Below are 16737 nucleotides of genomic sequence, written 5' to 3'. Positions count from 1 at the left end.
GGGGCAGTGGGAGGAAGATAATTGTCCTTGCCATGGTATTGTTGTCCTTGTACGGTAAATATGAAGCAATAACCAACAACTGGTTAGCTTATCTTAGCATAAAGACTGGAAGCACGGGGAAAAAGCTAGCCTGGCTCTGTCTAAAGGTAACAAAATCCATCTCTAAAGCTCACTAATTAACACATTACAATCTTGTTGTTGACTTCCTGCAAAAACTGAGGTGTAAAAATTACAAGGTGCGGTTTTAATTGGGTCTGTGTGTGCACTATTTTTTACTTTTGTAAAATACCTTTACTACTATTTAGTATTATCTGGGAAATATTCGTATTTCCTTCCAGGCCAAGAGTTAGTTGATAATCATTTTTTTCACAGATGAACATGGTTGCTGTGCTTTGATTTGTAGATTGTGTCACATTGCTCTTGGTGTCAGGTGTTGATCTTCTGGAAATCCTCTGACAGTCGGTTCCTGATCTTGGGATTCTTATCTGTGCAGTCTTGTGTCTGAATACATTCCTGTCCATGTTCATGAACTCTGGGAGCCCTCTAAATGACACCACAAGTATGATGCTCTCATATTAATCACAGCAGAGCTTCATGGGTGGGTCATCACCAGTCTGGGATTTGGAAAAAGGTGGATCCACAGTGTGAAGGGTAAGTTTCCTTATTTTTTGTTACTCATATCACTCTTACTAACTGCAGCTGAATGTCAGCTCCCTTGGGATGTGCTGTCTGTGTATTAGTCGTACTGGTATATCATTCTCCAGGTTGTGCTTGTACTATGATTGTGCTAAAAATAGAGGTGTGTGTCAGAATGTGGCGATTATAGGTGCTCTTGTCAACCTTGGAAACAGTAGTTGGACTAAATCTCAGCACAAAGTTTTACCATATTAAGTTAATTACACCATAATAAAGGTAATGAATTAAATATTTTAGTGCTGGATCCATTTTTTAATCTTCTCTCTCTCATGTCAGACTTCACTGTAGCGTCTCAGTCATAAAGAAACATGATGATGAGCTGACTAAATATGTTGCTCAGACACAACTGCTTATCTCCACGTCCACCCAAACATTTGGCCTCATAGACAAGAACCGATATTTATTTACAAGTTTGAATTCACACAGTATTATCTGTAAAAGAAAAAAACCCCACAAAATCCATTCAGTAGCTGTTCTGAAGCTTTGGATCTCTCATGATGAACTTTGAGTATTTACCCACATATTTGCATATGTTCAGTTGTTTATTGTCCTTGTTGGCTTAAAAACTGAGATTGAAAGTGCATTTTTGACCTTGGAAACAGTGCTTGGAAAAATCTCAGCACAAAGTCCATTTGGTAGCTGCTCTGGAGATTTTGATTGTATGACACCTGTACCATGTGATTAAAAATCAAGTTGTACATGTGTTTTGGGGTCGACAAAGTTCATCTCAGGAACTCACTCAACAGAAGAAGAAGAAGAAGAAATACAAGAAGAAGAAGTAAAAGAAGGAAGAAGAAGAAGAGTCATAACTGGGCCGACAACTCACTGTTAATTGTATGTAATGTGAAAATATTTAACACTTAAATATTTATTAACAAATAGCAATTCTGTAAATCCATTGTCAATTTTGATACCTTTTTTTTTGACATTAGCTTTGTAGCTCTGAACCCATGCAAACATCAGAACAAAGTCAGAGATTAATATCAATAAGTGAATGTATTGAATCAATCACTTTCAAATAACCATGCCAGCAGAGGTCAGAGGAGCTGAGTCTTGGTGGAGCAAGCAATGTGCAAATATGAGAAAATGCTCAGGACTCTTGTGGACAGAGACAGAAATCTGTCTCAGATTCTGATTCACTGGTCAAATTTTGTGACCTCTTTCTGGATTTAAAATCCACCCAAGCTTCAGAGATTTCATCATCTGTACGTTTCCAGCCCAAATCATCATGATTTTTTTGAGTTGCTTCATTTCACAACATAGATGATACATCAAGAGAAGTTGCCTCACAAACTATCACATAGAGCATCCGGTTGTCTGAAAGCAAACAGGCCTCATCATCATTGCATGCCATCAAGCCATTAATGCTAATTTATATGACTGTAGCTAAAATTTATGTTTAACTTCCCTGCAATGACTTCTAGTTAGTTTTAGGATGAATTTTAATATGTATATTTATGATTTTCATGTATTTATAAACTTGCCTCAAAATAACTGGTTGATACAGCGCAAATATGTCAGACTGCTGCTCACTGTACTAAAATCTAACACAGTGAAGCTGCTTTCTGTAGTTTTGGACACAAATTGTGGGGATTAAAATAAATTAAAACTGTCACTATAATATGTCATTACGACTTTGTTATTTGATTTTGATGATAGTAAGAATGATTTCCTGTTATTTTTTTATTATTTCACCCCCATCCTTGTTTTAAATGTATTCAAATTGTGTAAGTGTTGTTAAATTGTCTGCTCTTGTCTTTGTTTTTGTTTTGTAAAGCACTTCTGAGCTGCATTTCTTATTAGTGGAAACTGTTTATTGCTGGTGAAGGATTAAGCACATAATTGAGTAACAAACCCTAGTCTTTGAAGAACTTATTAATAAAAGAGAATAAACACATGCATGAAAGATTAAATGTAAGAGGAAACAATTTTCTGCCATTACAATTGGTACTGGTATCATTATTTAACAGGAAAGTGCTTATAACACCTGGCACAAATTATTAACAAATACAATACAACACACTTTCTCTATTTGGACAGTTCCTGAACAGCTAAATTCACATCATTTTGCTTTCCAATGCATGTACAGTTAATTAGGCAAAATAGCAATGTATGATATCATATTGTTATATTACCTACATACTAAAGAGAAACTACTAAATCAATGTTGTGGAAGATGTGGGAACAACTGGCAATTTGACTTCCACTACAGTGGATAGAGAAAATCAAAACCCTGAAAAAGTTCAGACTAAAGTGCAGCCCTGGCTAGTCTCAAACATTCCTCTTCAAGATGCAGACAACATGTTCTCTATCATATTTTGCAATTTCTATATAGAATTATTAGACCAGGAATGGATATACAGTTTTTATAGAACTGAAACAGTACACCATCTTGCAAAAAAGAGATTCAAAGCTAATCAAGTAGAGTTGGCAAAACAAATAAGTAAGGAAGAAACCAAATTTTTCATTTGGAACAAAATTAAGATGCATTGGCGGAGGATTTGGGATAAAGATAGGCCTACTAAAGGAAGGCATTTATAACAGATCCAGCAAGACGTCAGGTCACTAAAGAAAAGTAGGAAAAAAAGAGTGCCTGGTTAGTAGGAAAAGAATGGGACGCACTAAATTAATCTTTACACCTCACTGGGACGCATCCAAGCGGAACATGTGATGTCTGCACAAATAGTGGATCCTGGAATTCTTCTCTGTCCAAAATATGCAAATGGATTAAATACTTTTCTTCACCTTGACCTCAAAACAACCTTCACCTACACCTGTCTACAAAACATGGGACTGATTAAAATGATGTAAGAACAGTGTATCACGACAGTTGGTTGTAAATTCTCCATTAAAAAGAAGAAGATGAGGTGAACCCATAAACTGTAGGCTACATAAAACCCCTGCTGTGCCCGTGTCGTTGCTGCCCCCTGTTGGTTCGTGGTGACCTCCGGTGCAGCAGGGGGCGCTGCGGCTCACGGCGCGTCCCGCTAAGGAAGGGCACCGGTCAGTCTTCCGCTATCCAGAGACGGCGTCTGAGACCAGAAGGAAGAGGAACAGAATACCCCTAAAATGGTGAGTGAAATCTATCGATATACATCCAGTGCCGAGTAATATGTGTGTGTTGAGATGTGTTTGATGGTAGAAGAGTGTCTCCGGTGGTTTGAGTGTCAGATGTTGCCGGATGTTTGCGGCCTCACTATGCCGGTGAGCCGCTGAGCTCCAGCGTGGCGCCTCCATGGCTGATGAAACCTCAGCTCAGCTACACCGCAGGACACTCTCACCAAGCGTTTAATAACTTATTAAAAAACTGTCACTGTCAACACCGTGAAGTGCGAATCATCTGACATTCAATACTTTAGTATTTAGGTGAAGTGTGTCAACAGTTTTTCGGTCTTAACATCTTGACTCTGCATTTTCTCTCAGGGTTTCGTCAAAGTGGTGAAGAACAAGGCCTACTTCAAGAGATATGAAGTCAAATTCAGGAGAAGAAGAGGTATGGAAATATTTATACACCAGCTTCACAGCGTCGATACTGCGCATGCGCCAAGCCCCTCTTTAAATGTGTTAAAGCAGCTTCAGTAATCATTTGCTCTCGTTAACTCCACAGAGGGGAAAACTGACTTCTACGCCCGCAAGCGCCTGGTTGTGCAGGACAAGAACAAGTACAACACACCCAAGTACCGAATGATCGTCAGGTTCTCCAACAGGGATGTCTGCTGCCAGGTCAGGGAGCCGAGAGACTCGAGAGTGAAACTCATGCGGTCACGTGTTGAAAGTTACCTGACTCTCACATGCCTGCCTCTCTTTTCCAGATTGCCTATGCAAAGATTGAAGGAGACCAGATTGTGTGTGCTGCTTACTCTCACGAGCTGCCCAAATATGGCATCACTGTAGGCCTTACTAACTACGCTGCGGCCTACTGCACCGGACTGCTGCTGGCTCGCCGGGTGAGAGCACGTATGCACACAAAGTGGCAGATATCAGCAGGCCACACATGAACAGGCCAGCAAGATTTGTGCAGAAATAGCAATGTGATGAGTGTTTGTTTCTCTTGTACCTGCTTCCTGCTCATTAGCTGCTGCACAAGTTTGGCATGGACCAGGTGTACGAGGGCCAGGTGGAGGTGACGGGAGATGAGTTCAATGTGGAGAGCATTGACGGACAGCCAGGCGCCTTCACTTGTTACCTGGATGCAGGCCTGGCCAGAACCACCACAGGGAACAAGGTGTTCGGAGCGCTGAAGGGGGCAGTCGACGGAGGGCTGGCTATTCCTCACAGGTCAGTATGAGGCGTGTGTCCTCTCCACTGTACTTGTGGTTTTAAGTAAGGATTCAAGGAAATATCTTTCCAGTTACAACAAATGTGCACTTGGGAGTTTTTTTCTTCCAAACAACTTCAAAAAAAGATTTCAAGAAGAAGGAATCTTAGTTTGCAAGTGTTCCCAAGTGGCACTTAAATGACTAAACCCTCTAACAAAGTATTTACATCAATAAAACGCACTCTCCTCACAGAAGTATTATTTTTGCAAAAGAGGACATTAATTTCCCTTTTTCTGTTTTCTTAAACACATTTCCACTTGCGTAGACCCAATCATAGTTTTCATGCTGTGGGTCAGTGACGGTGTTGGCCCTGTTTGTGTTTGCTGGTTCTTGTCTGCTTCTTGATGATGATAGAAAGCATGCTGAGCAAAATGTAGTTGGTCCTTCATTTGCATTAGCTGATGTTTACTGTCCTTTCAAGACGGGGCTGAGAGAAGCAAGACGAACCAAAGCACACACGTTCGGGTGGGGATACACATTACAAGTGTAAAAATGATTCAGTCAAGTAAGAGTTGAAGTGTTTGGAAATGCTGGATTGTCGGAGTCCATCACTAAACCACATGGGATCTCTGCTCTTCCTTGTTTCCAGTCTAAAGCGCTTCCCTGGTTACGACCCAGAGAGTAAAGAGTTCAACGCGGAGGTGCATCGGAAACACATCTTGGGCATGAACGTGGCCGACTACATGTCGTACCTGATGGAGGAGGACGAGGATGCTTACAAGAAACAGTTCTCTCGCTTCATCAAGAACGGAGTCACGCCAGACACAGTAAGAGAGCGGCTCCTCACTCACAAAAATAAGACACTGCACGACACTTTGAGACTACAGCAAAGCATCTCTGGCCATGGTTCTGTTTTCTCGCTCGATAAAGTAGCCTGTTAGTGTAAGGATGTTAAGTTACTGGAGGAAAAGGAAAAAACAACTGCAGCAATAGATTAATGTTTTGGTGTTAGTTTTTTAATTGCATTAGATGCACATCACGGTTGTTGGTCACACCTCATCAAGTAAATTAATTGGTTCAGTTACCTTTTGTCAGGACATGGACATCTCAAAACAGGAAAAGTATTTCAACAGTAATGCTTCTTTCCTGAATGCTTCATGTAGAACTGACAAGCTGTAATCTTTGAAGTAATTTATAGCCGGCTGAGATTACTTTATTGCTGATATATCTTATCAGTGTATAGTTTGCTCAATACATAACCAGTTTCAGTACAGAAATACCCACAGTATGTTTGAGGTAATTTCGAAATAGTGTCTCAATTACATAATTTGTCCACCAGAGAGCAATGACATCTCTGATTAACCATGAGTACAAAGAAAAGGCAAATGCTGAGTGCATTTTCCCAAAGTAGTTTTCAAACTGGGGTTTGATCAGTGTTATTGAACTATAAAATGTAGACACAGCTCAGATCTGGCTTGATGCAATACAGTATTGAGTTGCAGATTCCTTGAATAGCATGAGCTGCCTCTTGTAGATAGATGGTGACTGAAAGCTGTCTACCCAGTCCACATGGCATACAGAATGTCTCATAACATAATTTGGGTTAGTTTGACACAGATTGTGTTTGCTGGTTCTTGTCTGCTTCTTGATGATGATAGAAAGCATGCTGAGCAAAATGTAGTTGGTCCTTCATTTGCATTAGCTGATGTTTACTGTCCTTTCAAGACGGGGCTGAGAGAAACAAGACGAACCCAAGCACACATCTGTTATTGTATTGCAGCGCAATGACAGAAGCCAGACGAATCATCATGCACGGGTGAAATGCCTGTGTCCTACATTTAATATACATGTTCTTTTCAGGTAGAAGAAATGTACAAAAAAGCACACGCCAACATCAGAGCAAACCCCGTACACGAAAAGAAACCCAAAAAAGACGTCAAGAAGAAGAGGTGGGTTCCTTATTTCCATATCGTAATTGCTTTTTTCCTTCTCTAAGCCAGCATTGGTGATGCAGTAACATGAGACAAAATTGAAAGGTGAATTTTTCCCTGGTTCTTGAGGGCAGATTAAGACAACGTTACCCTTTAAAAAATAATAAATAAAATACCCACATCACATGGATACCCGGGGGGAACTGTCCTTAACGCGAGCTCGCTGTCTAAGTATTGAATAGCTGTACTGGGAAGATCCCAGTGCTGAGCAGACAAACATTGTGCTGAATGTTAATGGAGTTGCTGCTGATGTCTCTTTCCGGGCAGGTGGAATCGCGCCAAGTTATCTCTGGCACAGAGGAAGGACCGCGTCGCCCAGAAAAAGGCCAGCTTCTTACGAGCACAAGAACAAGAAGCAGGGGACGGTTAGAGGCTTGCCACAACGCTCCCCTGCGAATACACACACACACACCAGACAAATAAATTTATTTCAAATGCAAGCTCTTGTTTCTGTCAGTTTTTTTTTTTTTTTAACGAGTTTTGTGTTGAGTGGTTGTACTATCTTAAAAGAACATACAGGTGCTGGTCATAATTAGAATATCATCAAAAAGTTAATTTAATTCAGTAATTCCATTCAAAAAGTGAAACTTGGATATTATATTCATTCCACACAGACTGATATTTCAAATGTTTTTCATTTAATTGTGATGATTAAAACTGACAACTAATGAAAATCCCAAATTCAGTATCTCCAAAAACTAGAATATTAAGACCAATACAAAAAAGGATTTTTAGAAATGTCCAACTGTAAAGTATGAGCATGTACAGCACTCAATACTTAGTTGGGGCTCCTTTTGCCTGAATTACTGCAGCAATGCGGCGTGGCATGGAGTCGATCAGTCTGTGGCACTGCTCAGGTGTTATGAGAGCCCAGGTTGCTCTGATAGTGGCTTTCAGCTCTTCTGCATTGTTGGGTCTGACGTATCGCATCTTCCTCTTGACAATACCCCATAGATTTTCTATAGGGTTAAGGTCAGGTGAGTTTACTGGTCAATTAAGAACAAGGATACCATGGTCCTTAAACCAGGTACTGGTAGCTTTGAGACTGTGCAGGTGCCAAGTCCTGTTGGAAAATGAAATCTGCATCTCCATAAAGTTGGTCAGCAGCAGGAAGCATGAAGTGCTCTAAAACTTCCTGGTAGATGGCTGCGTTGACCTTGGAGCTCAGAAAACACAGTGGACCAACACCAGCAGATGACATGGCACCCCAAACCATCACTGACTGTGGAAACTTTACACTGGACTTCAAGCAAAGTGGATTCTATGCCTCTCCTCTCTTCCTCCAGACTCTGGGACCTTGATTTCCAAAGGAAATGCAAAATTTACTTTCATCAGAGAACATAACTTTGGACCACTCGGCAGCAGTCCAGTCATTTTATTCTTTAGCCCAGGTGAGACGCTTCTGACGCTGTGTCTTGTTCAAGAGTGGCTTGACAAGGAATGCGACAGCTGAAACCCATGTCCTGCATACGTCTGTGCGTGGTGGTTCTTGAAGCACTGACTCCAGCTGCAGTCCACTCTTTGTGAATCTCCCCCACATTTTTGAATGGGTTTTGTTTCACAGTCCTCTCCAGGGTGCGGTTATCCCTATTGCTTGTACACTTTCTACCACATCTTTTCCTTCCCTTCGTCCCTCTATTAATGTGCTTGGACACAGAGCTCTGTGAACAGCCAGCCTCTTTAGCAATGACCTTCTGTGTCTTGCCCTCCTTGTGCAAGGTGTCAAGTCAGCAGTCTTCCCCATGATTGTGTAGCCTACAGAACTAGACTGAGAGACCATTTAAAGGCCTTTGCAGGTGTTTTGAGTTAATTAGCTGATTAGAGTGTGGCACCAGGTGTCTTCAATATTGAACCTTTTCACAATATTCTAATTTTCTGAGATACTGATTTTGGGGTTTTCATTAGTTGTCAGTTATAATCATCAAAATTAAAAGGAATGAACACTTGAAATATATCAGTCTGTGTGGAATGAATGTATACATTATACAAGTTTCACTTTTTGAATGGAATTACTTAAATAAATCAACTTTTTGATGATATTCCAATTATATGACCAGCACCTGTATTTCTTGTTTTGGTTTTCGTTATTACACCCATGAATTTTTACAGGGATAATGCGAAAGCATCATATGAATCAAAGTATAACTTGCGGGTGCGTTAAACAGAACTGAACAGAGTCAACAAGTTACGGTGAAGTGGCATGTAGTTTAATTGTGCAAAATCATGCTGGTCTCTTCAACAAGTAAACATTTTTAAAATACAAAACAGCAGCGTTGACCACAAGCCTTGACAACGGGTCACGTCTGTTCTGAATTCATTTTAAAGTGGTAAAACAAGTCAGGTTGTCAACTCCGCCACAGCAACTGAACAGCAATGTTTGAATGGGATTAAGGAAAAATACTTTTATACAGCATTCAAATGTGATCACAGGATTTGACAAAAGTTCTCCACCATCACTGGTGATAAACATTCAGATGACTTAAGCATGATCTCTATGGCACTGAGACATAAAATCTAAAAACAATGACACAGCAGATTACCACAAATGCTCTTTTCAGTGAGAAATACAAGTAGAGAACATTCACAAACCAAATTAAATACATCTATATTTCTCTTTGTCAATGCAGCATTGACGATGCCACTAGTGTTGCAGGTGGAGAATCTACAGCAGAGTGAAGTACACTGACATACAGTAAAACACTGACAGACAAATGTTAACACATTGTCCACTTTAAAGCTAACGAACTGCCTCGCTTTGTTGTGCAGATGAGTGACAATTCAAGGAAAAGCCTCCAGAACAGCTTCAGTGCTCCTTGGCATAGATTCTTCAAGTCTCTGGAGGCAGTGTCATCCCTTAAATTTCTCCATTAATTTGTAGTTTTTTCCTTTAATGTGCCACCAATCTGTACTTGGTAAGTGTGGTGATAGCCTATATTTTTATTCTGGTCAACTACTCCCCTAAGAAAACTCTAAAGATAGTTTGTCTCTCACTAAATTTTTTTCCAGAATAGACCTCTCTTCATTATGATGAACATTGGCCCTGTAGTGTCCAACAAACACCCTGTTTGCTCCTTTTGTTTGGCATTTCTGCTTTTTTATAATAGCGATAACTGTAGAGAGAAGGGATGACATGCAGCGAAGGGTCCTGGCTTGAACACAAACCCAGGCTGCTGTGGTAAGGACTCAGCTTTGATATGTGGTACGCGCTCCACTGGGGTGCCCCCGTTTACTCCTCTTTCAGTAATGTTGGCAAAAAACTACAGTGCCCAGTTGTTTTAGGAAATGAATTAGTCTTTTTCAAAAATGAAATATAGAATATCACCAGCCTCAACGTACACTCCCTGATTATGTTAACGTGTAACAACAAAATTAAGGAGCTTTCATTACACCGCCTTTGACAAGTCTCAGATTTAATTCTTGTTTTCCCAAAACAGAATAAACCCATCTTTGATGAACCTTGTTAGCCCATACGCATCAGCGTGATTTTGTGGCTCAAACAGCAACTTGGTCTCCCAACTCTTGAGACTAACAACTAACTCATCTGTTTACAAGTCTGTTTTTCAAGACGTGCCCCTGTAACATTCACATCAACTGCGGTGAAAAATACAATCCAATCTAATGTGGCTGCATTTAGTGTGACTGATGGGAACATGCAATCATTCCGTTTATTTTAGTCTTATGGATTTGGACGTGTTTTCCAGGCCCACGAACTGGTGAAACTGGGGGTAGAGGAGGTAGGGTCTCCTTCACCTTGACCATTCATAAGTGTTAAGAGTTGATAAAAATTACTTTGTTAAATTTGCTATTCCTAAATCACAGCATCTTTAATAATCGGCTCCGTGTGAGAAACTGACTGGCATGATTTCAGAAGGACATCCTCGCCTCGTCACGAGTCCTTGGTGTGTGAGATCTGTCTCCACAGCAGAGCTTTCAGGTTGTTGAGGATAAGCGAGTGCTCCATGTTCATCTGTCCAGCATTACCCTTGAGAGCCATGCAGGCGTACAACTGCCTCTCGAGCTCCTCCCTCAGCTCTGACGGTGCTCCACGCAGGAGGTAGTCCTTCAGTGTCCCACATGCCTTGGCCAAGTTTGGCTGAACTGGCTCCTCCTTGCACCGTTTCTCTGACACATCACATGACGTCCGGCAGTCCACCCCGTAGACACAGTCGGCATCAGTCTCACACTTCAGCACCCGCATTTTGCGTTTGAACTCGTTCTCAGGAACCACCGCTCGGGTGTTAGTCAGACGGAGCTCATGGCGGTCGGTATAACCAAAGTGTGCCGCGGCAATATCGCAGATCAGAAAGCTGCCATAGGTACCGTGGAAGATGTCCTCCACCAGCTCCAGCAGGCCCATGGAGATCTTAGCTTTGCGAGGCCATGAGGGGGTGAACCACTGGTCCATAGTGCGCTGCAAGCTGCTGGGCACCCAGGATACTAGCGGCCAGGGAAGAGACAAACCATACAAGGGCCCGTAGGGAACTCGCTCCGTCATGTACAGGTCCCCACAGTAGCCCAGTAAGCGAGGAGTGTGTCCACGGTCCTGGAGCAGCAGGCCCAGCAGCACCTCAAATACACAGAGCACAAATCTGTCAAGGGCTGGAGAAAATGAGAGCCAAGACATCATATACGAAAACACAAATGTATTTTGTGGCTTGTTATTATACCTCATCCATCTGCAAGAGGGCCCATGTAGAGCGGGCTTCTGGCAGTGACACACGTCCATCTTTGTTGCCATCAGCGACAGAGAGGATCTGGCTGACGAGGGTGGCGAGGTTAGCCTGCTCTCCAAGCTTGGACTAGTGGAAAGAGAGTGGAAACAGCAACTCACAGAGGGTCCTTTCAGTCTTTAGTCCGCCACAGACTACAATTTGCAGTTCTATAAGAACCTCTCTAACTCACGCCCTTTACCTTGAGGTGATTAAAGACCATCTCTCGGAACTTCTCCACTGATGTGCCTCTGGTGGGCTTGTCGAACACGGGGGCTTCTCTCCGTGGCTCCGGCTCCTCGCCCAGCTCGTAGTGCGCGACCTCCCCCAACCTACAGCGGACGATCCCATCATGGTCTCCCCAGCTTCCTGTGTACACCTGGCAAACACAATGCCAAAACAAACATTTAACACATTGAACATTACGAGTAGTAGAGTTACACGTTTAACAGGATGTTAAATGTTCCCACCTGGTTATTGGGCAGCATAGACAAACACCGGCCCATGTAGAGTGTTTCTTTGTCGCACAGACTGCTGCAGGCAGAGCCATCGATGATTCCCCTCCTGTATTTATCACACTTGAAGAAAATACAGGAAGTGTGATTTCACGTTAAGCTTTTTTGCCATTTTATTCATCCATTAGAATCTATCATTATCAGGCCCTGGGTGTCCCTAATCACAACAGAGGAGGGATGTTACTTTTCTAGGTCTTATACTTGGGCTGGACAATAAAACAATAACAATAATAATAATAATGAAATAAAAAAATTTTTTAATAACAATATAACAAATGTTCAATAGATATTCAATAAATGTTTGATTTTATTCACTTGAATCATATACGAATTAGGACTTCATTTTTTATTAAGATGGTTATGTTGTTGCATAAAAAAGGACTGAAAAAAGCTTTTACTTAATTTTACAAAGACTTTATCATAATTGTTTTTAATTTTCTGCCTCAGATTTGTGAAGTGATCCACTGCTTGGCATGAAGTGTTGACCAAGATGAGTTTAAACCACAATTAACCATCAGGTTTCTTCAACTTTCACTCAGTAGCAAAAATCAGCCTTTAAACTCAAAAGAAATAAAGATTTGATACTTATTGTGATAATTATTGATATCAAAAGAAATTAAACTTTTTATCGTGATAACATTTTTGGCCATATCGTGCAGCCCTATCTTAAACAGAGATCAGATTATATCTTGACTTGTGTCATTTTCAAATAACAACCACTTATAAATGATTGAGGTTGACACACCAGCAGGCCAGAGGTTCATCATGCAGTGGTAATTACAAACTAAAGGTCAATTACAAAACTTATTTAAAGAGGTCATATTATGCTTTTTTTGGGGGATGTTTCCCTTTCGTTTATTTAGTTATATATCTATTTTGTGCATGTAATAGGTTTGCAAAGTGAAAAGGCCCAAAGTCCAACCCAAAGGGAGTTACCATCTCTCACAGAAAACACTGCTCCTGAACTGCCTGAAAACAGCTGCATAGTAGTCCAGCCTTTACTTCCATAAACTATCTGCATCACTTTGTAACACGTGTCATGCTCGCCAAACAGCTAGTGTGGCATAACCTCAAAAAACACTGGTGGAGAAATACACTGAGCTGCAACACACACAGTGACAAGACGCCTGCTGCCTCCCCTCACCCCACCTTCCCTACCGAACGTTAGATATCCTCCAGGCAGTCAACGGACATAAAGTTGTTACTGTGATGTACAGACAGTGCACAGTTAAATGTTACATATGAAAGATAAATTTGTTACAAATGAATAACTTTTATTTTTTATGTTTTATTTAAAACTCTTGCTCCAGTCTAGGCTGCAAACCTGGTTCTGGAACATCTACAGCTGAACTGAAGCTGTGGTTACCACCTAGTCAGGGCCTGTCCTACTCTGCTTCTGATTGGCTAGCAGTCCTGAACTAGGTACTGCGCATGTTCAACTCCCAACAAAGATTTTATAGAAGTGAGATGCTTCACTCAACACACAGGGTAAAAAGGAGGTGCTGCAGCAATGTGCAGAATGACAAAAAATATGGTGTTTTGACACCATGTAAACCTGTTCTGGTACAACCCCTAAATAAGATATTGAACCTGAAAATGAGCATAATATGACGTCTTTAAAATAACAGGGTCTAAACAAATGAGATAAATGAACAAAGCCGTCACTTACAATGGCGTTCTTGCACTCGTGTCCTCTGCACAGCTCTGTGTAAGCAGAGTATTGCACATAGAGCACCCAGCTCCCCACCAGCACAGTCAGCCACGTAAGGAACAGGTACTTCACCCGCACAAAGGAGATCCGAGCCTGCGAAGGGCAAGCAGAAATAGAAACTCTTAAATTGATCCACATCCTGAAAGTATGCCAGATTAACTATATACCAGATTAGTCCAACAATTGATATAGAATTTGTTCACCCTGTGTAATCTTGAAAATGTTCATGTTGTTTTTCAGTGTCCATTCATGTAATGAAATTATTAATCTACGTATCCAGCCTGAGGTATACTGCCTGTATTAACATGTTATACAAGCAGAGTAAGCCAAAAGGGCATAGATTCAAGCAATACTTTTGCACTCCCTAATCAAACTTAGTCACATAATAGGTTACTATGGTGAGAGCATGGGATTGTCCCATAACAAAATGCTTGCTGGCTGATTAGTCGCCATGTGCAAAAATAGCTCATTAAGCTGGAAAATGGTTTGGAGGTATAGATTCAGTTGTTCCAGAGAGACATTCCACTCTGGTTTTGTCTCGTTAAAAAAACAAAGCAAATAACATCAAATTAGGGCCCATGTCACAGGATCCACACATCACGTCTCACATGGCCCCTTTGGACATAGGCCCTTTTGTTGTTTCTGCCATATTGTGGAAGTTAATGCTAGTGATGGGAAAAGTCACTGTTTTGAAAGACTCGAGTCACCAAATCTCGTTCATTAAAATGAACTAATCTTTCTGTTTGTCATTTCGTTAATTTCATTCATTTTAACTAGGCTGGTTATTGCGGCGCTGCAGCCCTCTAGTGGGCGATTTAAAAACAACAGCGCAGTTCTCAAACACAGAAGGCTGCCTGGCTTGCTCTAATTGACAAAGTATAATGCACAAATTCACCTCTTGATCTTTCTCTATCATGGTTCTATAAAGCCCCATGGAGCCACAACCAAATTCAAACCATGTAAAAACCACAGAAATATGTAGTCAATATTCAATGTTGTCAATATTCGATTAAGCCACTACTCCGGCTAAATCCGTCCATTTTCACAATCTTTCCTGAGTATACTATCAGACCAGCCGTAGGTACTGGTCATATAATTAGAATATCATCAAAAAGTTGATTTATTTCAGTAATTCCATTCAAAAAGTGAAACTTGTATAATTTATACATTCATTCCACACAGACTGATATATTAGTTGTCAGTTTTAATCATCACAATTAAATGAAATAAACATTTGAAATATATCAGTCTGTGTGTAATGAATGAATATAATATCCAAGTTTCACTTTTTGAATGGAATTACTGAAATAAATCAACTTTTTGATGATATTCTAATTATATGACCAGCACCTGTGTATATATATAATTATAATTACTATCACTATATCTCTAAAGTGCTCATTCATACAGTAGCCTAACGCCTATCCATGAGTAAAATCTATATATTAACATCAGATTTACAGGGAATATATTGAAGTAATAACACACTAGATGAATAAAACACACTAAAATTTTACTAATTTAATAATAATCTCAAACACTGCAGGCTGTTCACCAGTGAGGAGCGGTGAAACAACAGCACAGCTCTGTCGATAAATAAAAAGTAAAAGTTAAGTTGCGTTCTCTGGCGGACCGGGTTAGCTGTAAACAAACCACAGGGCTAACACTAACGCTGCTGAAGTGGACCCAGAACAACTCTCATCAGCTGTTGGCTGTAAACACTGGCAGGACTAAAGTTACGGTGCGGCTGTGTTCAAACTATAACTTAGCACAACATCACTGCGCTGTAATAACGTTATGCTTTATTAAATGTCACAAAATTATCAAAATAGATATTAGATAGGCTATATGTCAGTCCAGTGATTGTTACCTGACAGCAGACTTGCCTCTCATTCCCGGTGCTGGCAGTAAGTCAGCCTGCCGAGTGAAGAGACTCCGAGGAGGACACGTGAGCGCTGAACGATTAGTTCATTCCTGCTCCACAGTAGCCGAGATGTCACGTGACAAATGAACGACTCAAACCCAGAAACCCACAGTTATGAGTCCTGAACTAATCATTCTGTTTCCTGTGTTGCCTGCTTACCACTGCCTGTAGCCAGCTGTCACGTGACAAATGAACGACTCAAACCCAGAGACCCACAGTGATGAGTCCTGAACTAATCATTCTGTTTCCTGTGTTGCCTGCTTACCACTGCCTGTAGCCAGCTGTCACGTGACAAATGAACGACTCAAACCCAGAGACCCACAGTGATGAGTCCTGAACTAATCATTCTGTTTCCTGTGTTGCCTGCTTACCACTGCCTGTAGCCAGCTGTCACGTGACAAATGAACGACTCAAACCCAGAGACCCACAGTGATGAGTCCTGAACTAATCATTCTGTTTCCTGTGTTGCCTGCTTACCACTGCCTGTAGCCAGCTGTCACGTGACAAATGAACGACTCAAACCCAGAGACCCACAGTGATGAGTCCTGAACTAATCATTCTGTTTCCTGTGTTGCCTGCTTACCACTGCCTGTAGCCAGCTGTCACGTGACAAATGAACGACTCAAACCCAGAGACCCACAGTGATGAGTCCTGAACTAATCATTCTGTTTCCTGTGTTGCCTGCTTACCACTGCCTGTAGCCAGCTGTCACGTGACAAATGAACGACTCAAACCCAGAGACCCACAGTGATGAGTCCTGAACTAATCATTCTGTTTCCTGTGTTGCCTGCTTACCACTGCCTGTAGCCAGCTGTCACGTGACAAATGAACGACTCAAACCCAGAGACCCACAGTGATGAGTCCTGAACTAATCATTCTGTTTCCTGTGTTGCCTGCTTACCACTGCCTGTAGCCAGCTGTCACGTGACAAA

At 41.3% G+C, this 16737-nt stretch overlaps 2 protein-coding genes across 4 annotated transcripts in view; one reads left to right on the top strand and one right to left on the bottom strand.

Annotated features, from left to right (window-relative positions):
- The first annotated feature begins 3615 nt into the window (after positions 1–3615).
- rpl5a (ribosomal protein L5a) lies at positions 3616–7386 on the top strand. Of its 3 annotated transcripts, none has more exons than XM_046052853.1 (8): positions 3616–3768; positions 4120–4189; positions 4304–4419; positions 4509–4643; positions 4772–4974; positions 5605–5782; positions 6816–6904; positions 7214–7386. In XM_046052853.1, the coding sequence occupies exons 1-8, from the start codon at positions 3766–3768 to the stop codon at positions 7314–7316; spliced, it is 897 nt and encodes a 298-aa protein (XP_045908809.1). In that variant the 5' UTR covers positions 3616–3765; the 3' UTR covers positions 7317–7386. The 3 variants fall into 3 exon arrangements, with proteins under 3 accessions (XP_045908809.1, XP_045908808.1, XP_045908807.1); XM_046052852.1 differs by lacking the exon at positions 3616–3768 and adding an exon at positions 3880–3900; XM_046052851.1 differs by lacking the exon at positions 3616–3768 and adding an exon at positions 3889–4025.
- A 1745-nt stretch (positions 7387–9131) lies between these two features.
- The window catches only part of dipk1aa (divergent protein kinase domain 1Aa), a 13655-nt gene continuing 6049 nt past the window's right edge, over positions 9132–16737 (bottom strand). The window contains exons 2-6 of the mRNA XM_046051871.1: positions 13840–13974; positions 12126–12233; positions 11858–12034; positions 11614–11745; positions 9132–11513 (exon numbers count right to left, since the gene is read on the bottom strand). Coding sequence (XP_045907827.1) covers positions 10833–11513; positions 11614–11745; positions 11858–12034; positions 12126–12233; positions 13840–13974 — 1233 coding nt within the window. The 3' untranslated portion in view covers positions 9132–10832. The remainder of the gene's footprint in view (positions 11514–11613; positions 11746–11857; positions 12035–12125; positions 12234–13839; positions 13975–16737) is intronic.

Source organism: Micropterus dolomieu, linkage group LG06 (assembly GCF_021292245.1).
Source record: "Micropterus dolomieu isolate WLL.071019.BEF.003 ecotype Adirondacks linkage group LG06, ASM2129224v1, whole genome shotgun sequence".
In the NCBI taxonomy this organism is placed as follows: domain Eukaryota; kingdom Metazoa; phylum Chordata; class Actinopteri; order Centrarchiformes; family Centrarchidae; genus Micropterus; species Micropterus dolomieu.
The sequence above is the reverse complement of the archived record's forward strand: the minus strand, read 5'-3'. Positions and strand labels throughout refer to the sequence as shown.